The 18,759-nt window shown below is 45.5% G+C and overlaps 2 protein-coding genes across 2 annotated transcripts in view; one reads left to right on the top strand and one right to left on the bottom strand.

Annotated features, from left to right (window-relative positions):
- Positions 1-5,773, top strand: part of EIF2AK3 (eukaryotic translation initiation factor 2 alpha kinase 3) — a 41,899-nt gene extending 36,126 nt beyond the window's left edge. The window contains exons 14-17 of the mRNA XM_053941071.1: positions 999-1,166; positions 1,700-1,801; positions 4,021-4,083; positions 5,134-5,773. Of these exons, the coding sequence (XP_053797046.1) occupies positions 999-1,166; positions 1,700-1,801; positions 4,021-4,083; positions 5,134-5,310 (510 nt within the window). The 3' untranslated portion in view covers positions 5,311-5,773. The remainder of the gene's footprint in view (positions 1-998; positions 1,167-1,699; positions 1,802-4,020; positions 4,084-5,133) is intronic.
- Positions 5,774-7,972: 2,199 nt separating this feature from the next.
- LOC128787486 (probable G-protein coupled receptor No9) lies at positions 7,973-17,919 on the bottom strand. Its single transcript, XM_053941649.1, has 4 exons — positions 17,865-17,919; positions 15,175-15,448; positions 10,653-10,829; positions 7,973-9,459 (listed from the first exon to the last, which is right to left on the bottom strand). The coding sequence occupies exons 1-4, from the start codon at positions 17,917-17,919 to the stop codon at positions 8,787-8,789; spliced, it is 1,179 nt and encodes a 392-aa protein (XP_053797624.1). The 3' UTR covers positions 7,973-8,786.
- Positions 17,920-18,759: the final 840 nt, after the last annotated feature.

Below are 18,759 nucleotides of genomic sequence, written 5' to 3'. Positions count from 1 at the left end.
CTTGTGGAGAAATATTCCTTCTGTCTGACTTCCTTCTCCTGTTGCAGGGCTTATGTCAGCAAAGCATAGAGCATGTTCTCCCAGCTTCGAGGGCCCAGGAGCTCTGAGAGGAGCTTGCCCAGCACCACCTGCCTCTTCACAGCTTGGCCCTGCACAGCACCCTGCTGCTTCCTTCCCCTTGCAGGATCACTCTGTTCTTCCCCCAAAACTGTGTCTGTGTTTGTAACCCAGCTGGAGTGGTTATATTTCAAGGGAATAATCATTCTTTTGGTGGGTGCTGTTCTATCAGCCAGGAAGCAAATTTCTTGAAAAACTGTCTTGGATGTGCACCACTGGCCAAGGGACAGCTCTGTTCCAGTCTCTTTTATCAGTAGGCTAAGCCAGGGATGGTGGTGTGTAGCAAACAAGCTAAAGCCAGATCATCACTGTTGCTGCCTTTATGAATTGCAAAGTTCTTAAGCTTCTACCAAAAATAAACTTTTAATTCTGTTATGCAAACAGCTGTTCCCATGTTAAACTGTAGAGTTATACTGAAAAGCAGACCTTGTTCCCATTGTATCTATAATTTAACACTGAGATGATGTCCTGTGTGCCTGCTGATAATACAGCAAACAACTTCAGCACTTAGGGATTAAAATACAGAAGCCCAGGAGATGGAACTGCAGCACGTGGTGTGAAAGTGTCATGTGAGCTGGATAAGTTACCTGTGCTGTTCCCAGCAGTGCTGACTCTGTGTGTGTTCCTCAGCAGACCTATGTGCTGCTGGTAAACCTCTGCTGAATGACAATAAATGAGCAATCTGAGCTTCAGGAAGAGACAATGGTTAATGCAGGAGAAATTCCTTTTTCCTGAATAGTTACAATTCTTAACTGCTATTCTTCAGCACTTTAATGAGTGTTTTTAACCTTGACAGCTTCTGAGTTAGAACTGTTATAACCACTGAAACACAGACATTTGTTTGTTACTTACTTTTTCTTTTCACCTCTTTGTTTTCTCAGCCTTCCAATATATTTTTCACAATGGATGACATAGTAAAGGTTGGGGATTTTGGACTGGTGACTGCTATGGACCAAGATGAGGAGGAGGAATCAGTTCTGACCCCAATGCCAGCTTATGCCAGGCACACAGGACAAGTAGGGACCAAACTCTACATGAGCCCAGAACAGGTTTGTGCTCTCTTCTCTAAAGCTGTGCTTGGCAGTGCCCAGAAGAGCCCTGAAATTTTGGGAGCTCTAAGATCAGGCATTCCTAGTAAACCATTGCAATCAAGTCACTTAAATTCCTTCTCATCAAAATAGAGTTTTGAGCTAAATTGAATTTCAAAATGAATATTTAAATGTATATATTTGTTATAGCAAAACAGTGGCTAATTATTCAGACTGGCTGCATTCATTTTTCTTGTTTTTAATGCAGTATAGGAAGGTAACTGTAAAAGATTCCACTTAACTGAGGAAGGACACACTCCTATGCATGAGGTTAAGTAGGGTGAAGCATTTTGCTTTGCAGCACAGAGGAGCTGAGGATCAGGACCTTGCTTGCTCCCTGGTGCTCATTGCTGAAGCTCACCAACATTCCTGTGCTGCAGCTTTCAGCTCTGCACAGGGCTGGTGACCTCCACAGGTGAACTTGCAAGGGTGATGTTTACTTTGTAGATAATTGCAGTAGCTTGATTGCCCTGACCCTGACTTTGCCTTCTCAGATCTGTGGCAACACCTATTCGCACAAGGTGGATATCTTTTCTCTGGGACTGATTCTCTTTGAGCTGCTCTACCCCTTCAGCACACAGATGGAGAGGGTCAAGGTATGTGTGGTGTTGGGTTATTTTCAGTTTGAGCATTTGTTTAAAACAGCTATTTGCTTGGTGAAACACTGGCAAGATATTCCTGTTCTGTTTTCTTCAGAGAAAAGCCTTGCAGCTAGGAGCACAGCTTCTTTATCAGCCTTGTACAGACCCCCTGAATCACTGAAAATAAACTGCAGTCTTCCTACTGTGTGTGGTTGAATTGAGGCTTTAATTTCTTTACAAAGCTCCTCTGTTGTCAGGCCAAGTAAGAGAAACTATTGAACTACGATATCCAAGAACTCAAGCAACAAATATAGCTTGTGACTTTAAGCCTTCCAGCTTGGTTTCCATTCAAGAATTGGAACCATGCTGTGCATTTTGATTATTTCTTCTTTTGCATCTGCAGTGCTTTTTCACCCAGAGCACTCGGTGAAAAATGGCTGTTCCTTTTCCTGTAGTGAGTCCTAGCTGTGAGTCTTGCTCAGCTTCAAGCACAATCTTCCCATAACTGATGACATTCACCAGATCTGAATTTGGGATGTTTGATTGTGCATTACAGCTCTTGCTTGCTGTTAAAGTGTGAGATTCATCTTGCTCAGGAGCAAGTTCATGGAGAACAGGGGCTACAGCCAGAAAGGTCTCTCCTCTGTGACAACCAGTGACCTGTGCAGGAAAGAAAGAGTCATTAAAACTTGTATTTATCATTTGAATGTGCTTGAGGGCGTTACATTCTCAGGTGAAGATGAAGATGGAGTGGGTTTAGCACAGAGGTAAGAAACAACTTGAACAGCAGCCTGACTGAGTGCTTCATCTGTTGCATTCTCTTGATTTAAATGCTCTGGCTTTTAATGGCACAAAGAGTATAGTCTAGAGGAGGAATTGGTGTTTAATTTGAACCTCTGGCACTGCAATCAGTTGCAGTTTCTCTAAATCAGCTTTACTGAAACAAAATACCAGGGAAAGAGCCATCCTGGATTGTCAGATCTCTTGCAGCAGTGATTACAGGCTTTGCCCTTCCAGTTTCTCTCCTAAGAATAGAAGCAAAGCAAGTAATCAGAATGAAACCTAAATTCCATCTAATTTGAATTTTTACTTGAAGAGAGTGTTAAAAGAGTGCCCTGACTTTCCAGGATTTTCCACTGTTATTTCACTCTTTTTGCTAAAAAGACACCCCTGCCCTTTCATTGCCAGGTTCTGGAGCTTGGCTACTTCAGTAGTTATTTCTGTGTTGTCACACTGAGGTTTTCATTGGCATCAGCCAAGCATTAGCACTGCTTGCTGAAGCAAAACATGCTCTGCCTGACCAAGTAACCCAGCAAATTCTAGGAATTTGTGACAACTGGCTGGAAAAATCCCCAGAGGTGGAGCGTGAGAGCTGCCTTTGTCTCAAGCTGTGAGCAGTTAGTCAGTAGCAGTGCAATTTATTTCCAAATGACATGCTGGAAAACAGATCACTAAATGCATACTGAACTGACAGAAAAGGAGAAAAGTTTTCTGAAGCATTTTAATGTCATGTCATCAAACTCAGTTCTCTTCAACAGGAGTTTGGCTGTTGCACATCACTATTAACTGGTCACTTTATACTTCCAGTGGAGTAACAGTGAAATTAATTTTGATTTAACTTTAGAATGCTTGTATTTTGTGCTCAAGCTTTTGTAAAAGGAGATCCTTCCAAAGACACTGAAGTGCTAAATACTGTGCTTCTGGCTGAACATAGGAAAAGCACTGTCACTAGATGGAGCCAGTGGCCTTGGTATGAAAGAAGCACAGAAATACCCAACACAACTGCTTTCCAAACTGCTGATAAATGTTCTCACTCCTCCTTAAATGTTGAACGAAGACAGGTGCTTACATTGGTAATGCAGAGACAGTCATTTCATGTGTCTTAATACTGGTGTAGTCCATCTTGGGAGTTATGGATGGTGCACAGATTTGTTGATTTTGTTCAGCTAAAGTGAGAAAGTACAAGTTCATGTATCTGACTGATTTAAAACTGCAAAGATCACAATTCTTGTAGCACAACTCTTCCCGTTGCAGGCTCAATACTTAGGGAAGCAGCAACTCACCTGTTCAACTAGGTTGTGATTTTTAACCACTAAAGCAACACTTTAAAACAAAGGATTTTCTTTCCAGCAGGCTGATTTCTTTGCATATTTGCATCTTTTTGAAGGATAAGTGTAATATTACTAAAGAATGATATTTTGGAAAAGTTAATGTCATTCTTCATATTTTTGCAGACCTTAAGTGATGTTCGAAATTTGAAGTTTCCACCATTGTTCACTCAGAAATATGCACAAGAGGTAGGTACAGCTGTTGCTATTAATTACAGCTTTTTCATTAATAATTGTAGTTTTTTTTCTTGCTTTCCAACTGCTTTGCAGGTAAAAATGGAGAAACCAGGTTGCTTTCATGTTATTAAGATGCATTTCTCTATCCCAGTGCTACATTTCAAAGCTATAACATTGCAATAATGGGCACGATGACACTTCTGTCACAGTTTTCCTCCAGGAATACATTTTTACCTGGCTTCCCTTTGTCACTTACAGTCATTCATTTCACATGCATCCTGTCATGATTTCCTGCAACAGATCCATATTCCCAAAGAGAAAGTGCAATGCTTCATACAGGTGAAGGAGAAGCTCTAGGTAGCACCGTGGCTGTATGGGATCCCCTCCAGAACTGGACCTCCCAAGAGGGAAATCACATGAGCAAATTGTGCTGTGTTCTCATTAGTCAGGGCTATAAAGTGATGTGGTTGTAGTTAAAGAGGAGGTGATGTACAAAACCTCCCCAGTAAAAAGCTGAGGTGCTTTCAGGTGTTCAGGGTAGCTGCAGACCAGTGGCCAAATGAGACCAGCCTTTCCTGCTTTACAGCTGAAGGCTGCCTGGGAGAAGGGGCTGTGCTGTGCTCAGCTGGAGCAGGACACTAATTCTGATTAAATTTGAAATAAATATTCAGACTACTTGAATATTTAAAGGAAAAATTCTAATTTGCCACAAGAAAAATTCAGTGTGTCTAAATATGTGATGGCTTAAACATTAATCTAAAAATTACATATAAATTATGTCTCATAAAATTTAATTCTGATTGCAAATAATGTGAAGTTTTTTATAACTCTATTAAACCTTGAGTCCGATGACAGTGAAGACACTTTAAGAGATGCACAGTGATACATTTTAAAATATTTAGTGCACATCTAACTACTGAGCCAAAGCACCAACACCCAATAACTCAGAAAGCAGCTGGGGGTATTTTCCACTAGTTCACACAGCCACAGCTGACACCAGGACATGAAATGAGGAAGAGTTTCTGGATTGGTTCATGTAATATGTGTCGTGTTTTCTTTCAGTACACCATGGTGAAGGACATGCTCTCTCCAAGTCCCACTGAACGACCAGAGGCTGCAGCAATCATAGAAAATCCTGTCTTTGAAGACTTGGAGCTCCCACCCAAACCCGTGCTCAGGCAGAGGTCACGGACAATGAGCCTATCAGGAAATAAACATTCCAGACAACCAAGCAAATAACTATCCTCAGGATCACTTCTTCCACTCGGCAGGTTTCACAGGGATTGTTCAGCAGAAGGATCCTATGATGCAGAATGTTTATCTTGGGAATAGTTTACTTCAGCTTTTTTTTGCCATGTTCAATGTATAAGACGTGTTGGACAGATTTTTGTTCACTTTGACAGCCAACGAAGCCCAGTAACCAAACCTTTCACATTCCATTTTCCTTACCTTTGCTCTCCTAAGCGGACGGGTCCAGCTGCTGTGCTTGCCAATATTGTGCGCCATTAGCCTTTTTTTGGGGGGTTTCTTGGGTTTTTTTGAAGCTTGTAAATGTCAGCTTGCTGGGTGAGTGAGAGATCTGTAACATGTAAATAGAATTAAAATACTGTATTTTTATAGAGCAAATTACAGTCTCTAAGCCTAGTGAGTGTCTATCTGGGTCACTTGCTCTTTGGTGAAATGAAGATGATTTTGAAATTAACTTTGACTCCATTTTTGTCCCTGGTGGGTAAACTGGGAATCTGCACTATTTTTAAAGCAAAAAAGTACCACAGTTGTACATATTGTCACTGTCCATAGCCTGTCATTAGAGGAAATCATTTCATACTTCTGCACTACAGTAGATCTTAGGGATTGCATCTTACACGGATGAAGCTGTAGAGAAGGAAAAGGAGCTTTTTGCCATTAAATGGGGGATTTTATAGGCAGTGGTTGGAAGAGCCATAGTCAAAATTATGTACAAAAATGTTGTGATTCTGAAAAATTTAAACCTAATGAAGTCATACATGTCGTATGTAATCTTGTAGATTTGTACTTTTTAAAAAAATCAACTGGTAGGCATTTGTGTAATCTGCTAATTTAACTGCCTAATGCCGTGCTTTTATTTCTCACTGTAAATATGTTAATTTTTATTTATAAAATACAGAATCAATCCATTTGGGTTGGTGGTGTACAGGATGCACTTGCTGTAATTGTTGAGTGCATTGATTATTGTGACTTCTTTCAAGTCTAAATGATTTAATAAACTTTTTTTATTTATAAGACAAAATAGTAGTTGCTTCTGTTGGAAGCCTGCATCCATGTGTGCTGCAGATGGCAGCCCTGTGCAGTGGGAACAGGATGGGCTCTGCATTCCTGAAACTTCCTTTGCTTCCCTGTCTCACACTGGCCACAGCGTGTGTGATGACGCAAAACCGAATGTGCTGCTTGGAAGTGAGACAGGATCTGGAGAAAGAAGGGAACTGAGCTCTAAACTGGGTGGATTATGGAGGCAATGGCTCATCAGAGAGGGGAGGAGGGGATAACTCTTACGCTGTTAGAGCTGTTCTTGTACATTTGTGCTTTTCTGTTTCACAGACTTAAATTTATTAAAGTCTCTGAGATCAATTTCCTAAAAAGATACTGGATTCAAATCCTTGTGGGGATTACTCTACTGTGGTGTGACACTGTGACCAGCAATTAAACCAGCTGGCACCCTGCAGCTTTATGATAAGGCAGAATTAGATTACAATGATTGTCTTCCATGTCCTCTTGGATAATGCTGCTAGAGACTGGCTTGTCCAGGCAAAGCAGAATGCTGCAGTGAGTGTCTGATCAGAACAGAATTTGTGTTTAGCTGGGTTAAAGCAGGAGAGTTAAGTGTGTCCTCTTCCCTTGGATGTCCCTGTTTGCATCAGCTGCACAGTGAAATGGCCACGTGTGGAGCCTCTTTGCCTTCCCTGCCAGCTCAGTGATTACAGGTGGAGCACAGGAAATGAGGATTAAGGTATTTTTAACTTGCTGTATATCTGGATGTGGGTAACTGCCTATTCCAAGGGCCCTGCAGCATTTCAGTACCAGAGCTAGCATATGTGTTCACACCAGGAGTGTCTGCATATTCTGGGATGTTACATTTGCCCTCAAAGGGGTGGATGAGTCCTCTCCTGTGGGGTCCTTGGCCAGCCATAAAAGCATCTGGCCACACTCAGCTCTGAACTGCCTGGTCAGTCTTTGCTTCTCTAAGCACTGGAGTGTGTTGTCCCTGTCTTTGTCCCTTTTTGCTCTCTGTCAAGGGTTTGACAGAGAAAGGCTCTTCTCTAATCTGAGGGGTTTTCCTTTGAATGATGTGTACCTGACAGCTGTTTTGTGGAAGAACACCCAAAGTGGGATAGTGTGAGCTCACAGCCCTGCAAAAGGGCCTTTGGCCTGGGGTTCTGCTGTGCAGCATCGGGCTCCTGTCCCATTCTTTCACAGGATGTTGCCTGTCCCTCAGCTCCTTTCCTCCCCCATAGCTCTTGGGAATGAAACCCCATTCCTTGTCCTGTTTTATCAAAATGACCTGGGTGGCAGCAGCAGGATTTGTGCCCACAGGATGCTTCCCCCAGAATAAGGTGTAGGTAGTTACCACTTCGTGTTGTTGCTGGAGTTGTAGGGCCTGGAACACCTCACCCTCTCCTCATCATTTCACACGAGAATCACTCTTGAACCCCAGGTCAGGGCTGTTTTTTCTACCAGGCTCTTGAGAGAGAACTCCTGACCCTTGTGCTGGCATCTTCAGCAGCTCAGATGCTCCAGGCAGGTCCTCCTGCATTTTGCTGCCTCTGAGGACAGTCCCCTGCTACCTTTCCAGAGTAACCCTTCAGTGAGGCACTTGTGGCTTTCCTGCAGGGAGCCAGTGCTGTTGAAAGTCCAGACAAGCACTTGGGAGTAGTAAAAATAATAATTTCCATTTATCTTTTTTTTTTTTTTTTTGTATCTGTGGTAGATACCACAGTGTACACACAAATAGTAATTCTGTTCACATCCCATCTTCAGATGGTGTCATCCACCTGTAGCTTTGAAACTGCGGTGCTCCTGCTTTTACAGCAAGTCTTTGTCATCTCCTGGGGTCCGCCACAGGGCATGTCCCCTTCCAGAATTAACAAGGAAACCCACAGATAATGCACAGCAGGCCACAGAAAGTTCTGAATACCCAGATGTTGCAGAAGCCAGTGAGCTGAACCCTAAGCAACAGCCCAGGCTGCAGAGTGGTGCCTCTTCAGGAAGTGAGCACATCCCTCCTCTAATTCCCATACATAGACTGGTACACATGGAGTTATTAAAACTGGTCAAATCTGTCATGAAACTTTGAGATAAGAAGCTACAGTGGCTTGATAAGAAACACTGTCCCACCTGACACAGATCACCAGGATGTGCACAAATGTAAGGTCACGTACCATACTGGTTTGGTTTTTTTTACCCAACATGAAGGTTGAATTTGTCTTAGGAAATGCTCATTAGAAAAATAATTATCCAGGAATTAATTAGTTCCATTAATATATAGCAGATTGCGCCTAAAACATCTGAGTTCCTCGTTGTTGAAACTGTGGAAGGTGAAGAAATGCATCTTTGTGGTATTGTCCCCAGCTGTAATATTCCAGCCCCCTGCTTCCCCTATTTTCCTACCCTTTGTTTTTCCATAGGGATGTGCTCCAGCACTTTCTGTATCACCACCTCCAGCGACTGATCCCAAATCCCTATGACTTGGGTTTGCCCTTCGGGGCACCGTTGGGCACCGTCACGCTGTATTCCAGCTCTGGAGCAGTCTTGGAAAACGTGGCTATGGAAACCATGTCTTCCCCAACATCCACCTGAGACCTGCGCCTGCACAGGAGCAGCTTCTTGAGGGCATGCTGGAAGTCCCTGTTGAGGAAGGCGTAGAGCAGGGGGTTGATGGTGGAGTTGCAGTACCCCAGCCAGGTGATGATCTTGAAGGTGCCGAGCAGCACGGTGCTGGTGGAGTCGGTGCCTCTGGCCGCCAGCCAGACGTTCAGCACGAAGTAGGGCAGCCAGCACAGCACGAACACAGAGATGATGATGCTGATGGTCCTCGTGGCCTTGTTCTCCAGCTGCAGGTGGTTCTGCCGCTTGCTGTTGGGGTGGTAGTGGATCTCCAGCGTCTGGGACATGATGCGGGTGGCCTTGAGGCGGGAGGCTCGGTAGATGAAGAAGTACATGCTGCACATGACCATGAAGGGAAGGAAAAAGGCCAGGGCGGAAGCCACGATGGCAAAAACCCAGTTGGTGACGAAGATGCATTCCCTGCCGGCATCAAAGTCCACGCCGGGGATCTCATTCCAGCCTTGCATGACGGGAAGGAAGGAGATGAGGGAGGAATATACCCAGACCGTGCAGGTCATCACGATGCATCTGCAAAAGGAAAGAGATGTGGAGGGGAGGGAGGGTCTGAGTAATTTTGGGTTGAGAACATCCAGTACGATTCAATTCCCATGGTAACCTGTGTGGGATATCGTTGCTGAGCAGTCCAGCAGGGCGTGGAGAAGGGAAAAGCTGGACTGTAACAAGTCCAGGCTCGCATATCTATAACAATTGGGTAATTAGTCTGTAGTTGAAAGAATTGGGGTCAGCTTAAGGAGTGCTCAGAGCTGGCTGAGAAAAGATGAGGAAAGATTTTACAGAAGATGTTTGTTAGTATTTGAAACAACAGCATGTAGATATTTTTGCTTTCAGCTTTAGTATCTGCCATTATCTCACCCTCTGGGGCCTGATGAGGATGGAGCTGATGGACACCAGATGGCAGAATCCGCAAGGGGGGATCACAGAGCCCCCTCCTGTCTTTGCTGTAATCCACAAATCACACACAGCAAAAGTGACAGTGGGAAAACCTTCCTGGAAGAGCCTGAACCCACCCTGTAAAGCACTCCACTGCTGCAGTGCCCTCTCTGCCCACCCTCAGATGACTTTCCTCACCCTGCAGTCCTCATTTCAGCCTTTCACATGAAACTCTCATGGGAACTCAGGAAGTCTCCTTGTTTTCTCCGAATATCACTTCAGAAAAGATGGTGAGTTTAAGAGAGGGAAGACTGCTGCTACATGCATCCTTCTGGGTCTCCTTTCACCTAGTCCTTAGAAGTTCTTCAAAGTCCTTCCCCATCTCTGAAAATGTTTAAGGCCAAGGCTCCAGCAACCTGGTCTAGTGGAAGGTGTCCCTGCTCACAGCAGGGGGATAGAACAAGGTCATCTTTAAGGTCCCTTCCAACCCAAGCCATTCTGTGATTCTATGAAATTCCTGTGAAATAACTGCACAGGGAAAAACCTGTAGGTCCAACTCAGTCCATATCACTGGTTTCTACCCCATTTTGCAACCCTTTCCTTAGTTCAAGAAATATTCTCACAGGAGCCCTTCAGCTGCATCCTTCTTGTCCTCTCCTGCACCACATTAAGCATTTTCTGCAGTTTTAAATGGTGGAAGTTCCTTTCCCCACATCACTCTGCTTCTGGGCAGCACCTGAATGATCTGAGCTCATTCAGCCTCAGATCAGTGTAAGCCATGGCCAAGTGACAACCTGGAGGGACCCCAAAGGAGGAGCAGCTGCACTCACCTGCCCCGGGACATCCTCCTGGAGTAGTGGTAGGGGGTGACCACGGAGCAGTACCTGTCCAGGCTGATGAAGCACAGCGTGACAATGGATGCAGTGCAGAACATGACATCGAAGGAGATCCAGACTTTGCAGAACAGCTTCCCAAAGAGCCACATCCCCGTCACCTCGTAAATGATGCTGGGAGAGAAAACAGCTGGAAATCAGAGCTGGAGGGGCTGTTTGAGCAGCCCCTGCAGGTGTATGAGGCCAGGCTGCATAGGTAGCCTGGTCTAGTGAGAGGTGTTCCTGCCCAGGGCTGGAACAAAATGATCTTTAAGGCTCCTTCCAACCCAAACCATTCTGTGACTGTTTATTTGTGACTGAGGTAATGCTGTATTTTATCACACAGGTACTGAAGATGGACACACAGCTCAGACATTAGGGATTCATCCTCCAAGCACAAGCCAAAAAAGGAGCACCCCACAGCCAGAGCATGACTGGACAGGAGCAAACCTGTGCTTCTTGCAGCCTGAGTGCCTTGAGAGAGGTGCTTTGCTCCACAAAGCTCCCCAAATTTACATCTGCACAGTTCTGTTTATCACAGCATTTTCCCAGTGCCTGACACAGCACAGTCTTTTATGATTTCTCCCCAATTCCTGGGGCATGGGACATCTCCAAGAAACTCACTTCACATCCAATCAAATGCTTAAAAACCAGAAAGGATTTCTCTTGGTTAAAAAAAAAAATACAAAACAACAACATCCTGGGAGGAAGCCCATGTAGCTTGTACATTATGTGGCTCATAAATGCCTCAGCAAGGTAAACACACCAGAAAAAACAGACACAGTACCAAAAATATTTCTAACAAAGTCAAGAGGGGCCTGTGAGAAGTGAGCAGTGAAGGAAGGAACATATGGCAGCTGTAGGAAGGCTGATGCATGTTTCTATAGCATTCAGTGAGAAACCATTTGCTTCTCCTTTCTTTCTCCAGCTTTCTGCAGCTCCCGAGGTGCTGCTGAAATCACCATTGTGAGTTAATTTGATGAGTAACTCCCTAGTCCTGCAAAGCTTTAATTATCCTGTAACTTGCCAGCTTGCTGGTAAAATACAGTGAGATCAGGGCTGCTGAGCTGCAGCACTCAGGTGTCCAGCACGGGGGAAAGATTCAACCTGATGTCAGAAAACAATGCCTGATCTACATCTCATCAGCACCAGTTCACCAAATCGATTTGTGAAGGCTGTTCCAGAGCACAGCAACTGCTGTGGGTGGGTGCAGGCTGCTGAAGGGTCCCAACCCTCAGGAGCTTTTTGTTATGTGGGATTCCATGCAAAAATCCAAGCAAACTACAGCAGAGCCTGTCCCTACACCATGGGCAGCATGGAGGATCCCACAGCGCACTCATGGAAAGGTTTCATGGCTCTTTTACAGAGGGGAAATGAGGCATTAGAATTGGAGCACGGGTTCAGCACTGGACTTGGGTGCTGTTTTGCCATTCCTCAGAGCCCTCTTTATCCCCAGAGATGCTGCAGAGCCCGTGGTGTGCCCTGGCCTCCCAGAAGGAGATGTTCTGCTCTGGGGACATGCTTGCACACAGATCCCAGGTGAGCAGGTGACCATGTTCTCACCTGCACACATGTGGTGGGATGCAGGTGACCTGCAGATGTCCTCACAGCATGGGGTAATGGATACCTGACCCCTCTTCTCTGGGGCAAAAAGTCCCTGCAGCTTGGAAATGCTGCTGGACAAGAAGGAGTAGTAAAAACCAAAAAACCCACACAATGAAGTCACCCCTGCTCTTTTGCTTGCAGAGGAAAAGAATAGCTGGAAATATTCAGCCTGGAAATGACAGACTGGCTGGAGTTCTCAGACAACGAGCTAAGCTCAGCTGAACCACTCCTGCTTAAGCCAGGAACAAAACAGAAGTCTTACTCTTATGAAATTAAGACACCAAGAACAAATTTGTTTTTCCCTTCTGTCACATTCTCCTGAGCCAAATTGCCTCTTAAGATCATTTATTTTCCTTCCCTTTGGCACGGAATAACCTGCCAACTGAGGAGCAAACTGAAATCCAAAAGAGCAGCGTAGATGTGAAGCCAAAACAGTGGGAAAGTGTCGGAGTCCAGGACATCCCTCTGGCTGCCCTGGCTGTCTCGAGACCCTGGCAGGGGGCTCGGAGACCTTGGCATGAAGTCAAAAACACCTGTGGCTTTGATTTTAACCCATGGAAAAAGCTGCTAACTTTGTATGAGGAATTACAAGCCACAAGGGTTTGAGTAGTGTGGTAGTTGAATTAACACAGGGTGAAAAAGTAGAATTTTGGGGGTTTTAGAATGGGGTTCAAGGGATAAAATGGAGGGATTTGGGCGTGTCCTGACCTTCTTCTTCTTCTTGTCCTCCATGTCTTGCTGTGATGGTGACACTTTTCTATTGGTTTAAGGTAGAGACACACTGTCCAACATAGATGACAGGTATTGGCACAATACTGTAAACATAGCACATGTAGGTTTTGGTATAGAATGTAAACACTGCCCAAGGCAGCACACAGAATGCCATGGGCAACCTGATGGACAGAGCTCAGCAGGTCAGAGAAAGAATGTTACAGATAAGGGAAAATAAACAACCTTGAGAAGCCGATCCTACACATTCCGACTTCTTCTTTGGCTGCACGGGCTGGGAGAACAAGGACTTTTACAATCATGGGGTCATCCTGACACCCAGACCCTGAGAGGAAAGTGTGAAACAGCAGCCACTCTGCTGGCAGGGCTGGACAAGGCTGATGGAGCCAGCAGGGTCCATTCCTCAGCACATGGCCCACCAGGAGCTGGCAGGTCTCCCTACCAGGCAGCACCAGGACATTCAGGAGGGGCACAAAGCACCAACCATGCTCTGATCTTTGCTCCCCTTTGTAATTTTTGTTGCTTAAATCACTGAAAGTAGATTCAAAATAGATAGGCGGAAGAAATTTTTTACAGTGAGGATGCCCAGAGATGCTGTGGCTGCCCCATACCTGGAAGTGTTCAAAGCCAGGTCGGATGGAGCTCTGAACAACCTGGTCCAGTTGCCTGTGTCCCTGCTCAGTACAGGGGTTGGGTCAGATGACCCCTAAAGGCCCCTGCCAACCCAAACCACACTATGGTTCTATAATTTCAGAACCTGAACTTTAAATTCATCGAGCATAGAATTTAAGTTAGCAGTAATATTTTATAAAAGAACATCATTAACTGCATTTTTTTACCTGATACCATGAATGTTTAACTCAGTTTGTAATTGCTTGTTGAGACAACATTTTTCAGTGTCAAATTCAAAGGAATAGGCAGCCCAATGAGAACTGAAGCATAGAACATGAAAAGCATTCAGCTTCCTCATATTGCCCTGTGAACTCAAAACAGGGTGCAGCCCCCTGATTTACACAAACCTATGGCTGCTTTGCAGGACAAGACAGCTGCTTTCTGCTTTTGTTTCACTGTTTTAACCAGGTAGTGAAGCTCCCATAAATATAAACCTCATGCAGGGACACCTGCCCTCTCAAGAACCTCTTCCTCCATGAAATGTAGGGGAAGCCTAAATTACTCTGCTTATATGGAATAAATTCCTTACATTCCACATACAGGGCTAGTCCTGGAAGAGGGGGCTCAACGACTGGAGCTCCACATGCAAAGCTGGAAATCAAGTTCAGATCAGCAGCCAGGGTCCCTGTGTGGCCAACAGGAAAAAGACCCTTGGGAATTGTGTCTCCATGTGTGGGAATGCAGAGCATCCCTCTGGCTGCCCTGGAAGGTCTGGGACCCTGGCAGGGGGTCAGGAGCCCCCCTGTACAGAGCCCCGAGAGACACTGTCTCTGATCTCTGTCCATGGAAAAGAGTTCTCAATCTTACAGGATGAATTACAAGCTCTGAGTGTTTGATGTAAGTAGTAATTAGTGTGGCACGGGTGCAAAAGTTGAATTTTAGGATTCTAGATAAGGGGTTCAAAGGGGGCAAGATGGAGGAAAATTGGGCGTGCCTTGTCCTTTTTCTTCTTCTTCATGCCCTCCATGTTTCACTGTGGTGTTGGCATTTTTCTGTTGGTTTGGGCTGGGGACACACTGTTCAACGTGGGTGATAGATATTGGCACGTTATTGTAAATGTAGCACACGTAGTTTCTAGGATATAAAGTTTGTAACATCCCACTGAGGGGCAGAGCCCCACACACTGTCCTGCAAGACAGACCTGCTGCAGGTCAGAGAGAAAATATTTTAGATAAGAAGAAATAAACAACCTTGAAAACCAGCACAGACGAATTACGACTCCTTCTTTGGCAGCGGGGCTGAAAGACAGAGACTCTCTACAATCTCGGGAGCATTTAAATATCACAGATCCCGACATCCATGCATCATAAGGGGGTCCATAACACAGAGCAGAGACGGGGAAGCACATACAGCCACAGTTCAGCCCTTTGGAGAGCCCAGCCCTGAGCCCAGCAGGTGAACCCCAGCTCTGCTCCAAGAGCTGGGAGAAAGGACCTTTGTCCTCCTCTGCTCCCACCCCACAGACACTCCTCACCTGAAGGGCATCACCAGGCAGGCCACGAGGAAGTCTGCCATGGCCAGGGACATGATGAACATGTAGGTGACGGTGCGCAGCCTCTTCTCCACCACCGGGCAGAGGAACACCACGGTGTTTCCCAGCAGTGTGACCAGGTCGATGAGGGTGAGGACAAGCCCAACGAGCACCTCCTGGAGCCCAGCCCCTCCCCTTGCAAAGGAGGAGGCAGCAGAGGAGAAATTAGAGAGCCAGGTTTCATTCCTGTCCATCAGCATCTTCCCGCTGTTAAAATCTGAACGAGACAAAAGGGGAGAACCAGAATTGCTTCAGTGATGATTTGTAGGTGTGTGAAAAGGAGGATGGAAATAACATTTATGCTTCATTTGCTCCAGGAAAAATCCACACACCCTGCTGTGCCTGTGTCCTGGGTTAGCAGCCATTAGAAGTGTCTGAAATCCTGAGGCTGAGGACAAATGTGAAGCATTGACTGAAGTCCTTCACAGCAATTAAAAGCCCTCCTGTGAATGAAAATGCATCATCAGATGAAGCATGAGACCAGAAAAAAAAAAAATAGAAATGTACTGAGAGCAGAGAGAGGAAAAGAAAACAACTGAAATATAAAAAATTAAAGTAGCTGGGCTAAATCCCACTGAACAGCATGCCAAGTGCACATAATGAGGGGGCTGGAACTAGATAATCTTTAACCTAAACCATTCTGTCACTCTATATTCTCATTATCATCTTTGCCACCCCCAGAGCTGTCGGAACCCAAGGTGTCCCTCAGACACTCTTGGATGTTCCGGGCCCAGGGCAGAAGCCTCTGAGACCCTGGCAGGCGGCCAGGAACCCCTGTGGTCTTGAGTCTGACCCATAGAACAATTTACCAACCTTGCAGGAAGAACAAGAAATCACAAAAGTTTAGATATTATAATAGAAGTAGTCACAAAGTGAAACGTAGGATTTTTGAGTGCTGTACAGGGGGGTTTTAGGCCTTGTACAGAGGGGTCTGAGTTTTGTACATGGGGGTCAGAAGTTCTAAGATGGAGGGATTTGGGCGTGCCCTGTCCTCCTTCTTTCTCCTTCCTATTCCCCATGTTCTTGGTGGTGTTGGCACTCACAGATTGGTTTAGAGTAGAAAGTCACTGTTCAACATAGGTAATAGGCATTGGGGAAAAACTATAAACACCTAATACGTAATGTGTGATATAAAAGATGGCACCAGCCCCTCGAGAGACAGAGACAGAGACAGAGACAGAGACAGAGACAGAGACAGGGACAGAGACGGAGACAGAGACGGAGACAGAGAAGAAGACGAAGAGAGACGCAGAGAGAGACGCAGAGGGAGAAGGAATCAGGGACAGTGTCAGGGAGTCTGTGTGCCTTGAGATAACATGCAATAAACTGCCTTGAGACCAGACAACTGAAGACTACTGAGTCTTTCTTTGAAGGCACAGGTTGGAGGAGAGACTTTACCACCACCCGGAGTCACCCCAATCTGGGGGAAGGCTCCGGCACAGAGCAGCTGGAGCTGCTTGCCCAGGCTGGCTGCTTCCATAGCCCCACTGTTCATTCTGTGCTGTGCCCTGGGTTGTCCTGGTGCTTTTTCAGACTCTGAAGTTTAGGGTTTTTTTGCTACCACAGTGGGCAGCTCCATCCTCCAGCCTGAATGGCCAGGCAGGGCTGCCAGCAGCTACACAGGGAGCAGAATCAGGGAATCACAGAATTATTTGGCCTGGAGGATCATCACATTGAGGTGTCTCAGGTGCAGCCCCGATGCAGACTCATGTTCCCTCTGTGCCCAGATGGGAGGTGATGCTCCCAGCTCCTTAACTGGGGATTTTTCCATTGAGGAAATCCACATGCTTGTGTCCACAGCTCAGTTCCCAGACTCTACCAAGTGTGGCACAGGTGGGTGGGAAGGTGGGAATGATGCCCTACAAAAACTCCAGCAGTTCAAAGCTCACTGGTGCAGCTGAGGAAACACAAAGACAAAACTTGCAAGGGAAAGAGAATTATAGAAATATTTCCTGATTAAAAATTGTTATATTTAAATATCATCACTTCTCCTGTGACTGGGATCTGCTTCCACAGTACCTTCAGGTCAATCCCACATCTCCAGGGCATCCTTCTGAGTGCAGGGTGAGGGTGGGACTGGATAATATCCCTGTAACCCAACTTGTCTCATCTCAAAGGGGCCAAACTTTGTCTTAGGAGGGGCATAAGAACAAGGCAGCTAAGTGTTCCCAACATCTCTTTGTCCTTCCTGCAGCCTATGGTCCAGAATTGCCTCTTAAGATAATTTCAATGATTTCTGAATCATGAAATTGTCCTGCTTCCCCTCTGGCCCAGCAAACTTTTAGCATCCATCACCTCCTATAGCAACAACTTCTATGGCTCAGCCTTGCACAGCCTGCAAAGAAACACCTCTTTTTGCTTGCTCTGAGCCTGCCACCAGCCAGCTTCATCCAGTGCCTCTGGTCCTTGCCTTGGAAGAGACATCACACAACCCCTCCCCAGCCACTGCCTCAGTGCTGGTGGGCTCTTCAACCTCTGTCACACCCCACCAGCTCCCTCCTCATCTGCCAACTTGCTCATTCCTCTCAGGGAAGCAGCGGAGGATTCCTGCCCGTCCCTCCTGCTCTTCTGAGCCTCTGAGAAGGACCAGAACTCCAAACAATCTCCAAGAGGTAAATGCTCTGTGGATTTACCTAAGGGCATGATCTCTGCTCTGTCCTGCTCCCCTTTCACCACCATCCCTGGCATGATTCCTGGGCAGCAACAAGAGCTCAGAGTCCACTGCTTTAGATGGGAAAATAGCATGAAATGAGGAAATTAAGTTCTCTCCATCTTTTCAAAACCCCATCACTTCACAGTTGAATTCTTTCTTCCACTGTAATTCTCAATGAGTCTCATAAAAACTTTTTTTCACTTCATTAAGTCAGACATTATCCTTCATGCCCTGGTTACACTTTCTTTTGCCTGTAAATATCACCACTTCATGATTCACGATCTCTACAACCCTACATATCCCAGCCCCTATCCCTGTAAAGAGCATCCCTGACCTCTCTGTAACTCACCATGCACTTACCCCTCCTGCATGTCACCTTTCAGACAAGTATTTTAATGGATTTGGAAATGGATTTGTATATCTATACAAATCCATTTCCCACATTTTTTCACACAGGGAACTTCCTTCTTGACTTGGGACTATTAGATTTCCTTAAGAGCCCCCACCATGAAGGACTATATTGAAAACTTTCCAGAATTCCAAGCAGTCTACACAACCCAGGTGTTTCTTTTCCACCTGCTGACTTCTTCCAAGCATTCCTACACAACTGTGAGGCTGGGCTGCGTTTTCTGAAAGCAACAGTGACCTTGTCCTTGGATGTAATCGTGTGCTCATGCACCTACCCATCCTTCAAAATCCTCCGCTCTATCCCCTGACTTCTGTTTATTTGCTGGACTTAGTGCTTTCCTTTCGTTCAAGTAAAAAATAAAAAAAAAAACAAAATTAAGGGAAGACTCAAGGTGTCTAAAAAAGAATGAAAAGAATGAAAGCTCTTCCTCTCTGGAGCTGGGAGTCACTGGCTGAAACCTGAAGCT

This window comes from Vidua chalybeata, chromosome 4 (genome assembly GCF_026979565.1).
Source record: "Vidua chalybeata isolate OUT-0048 chromosome 4, bVidCha1 merged haplotype, whole genome shotgun sequence".
In the NCBI taxonomy this organism is placed as follows: Eukaryota; Metazoa; Chordata; class Aves; order Passeriformes; family Viduidae; genus Vidua; species Vidua chalybeata.
Note: the sequence above shows the minus strand (reverse complement) of the source record. Positions and strands in the feature narration are given on the sequence as shown.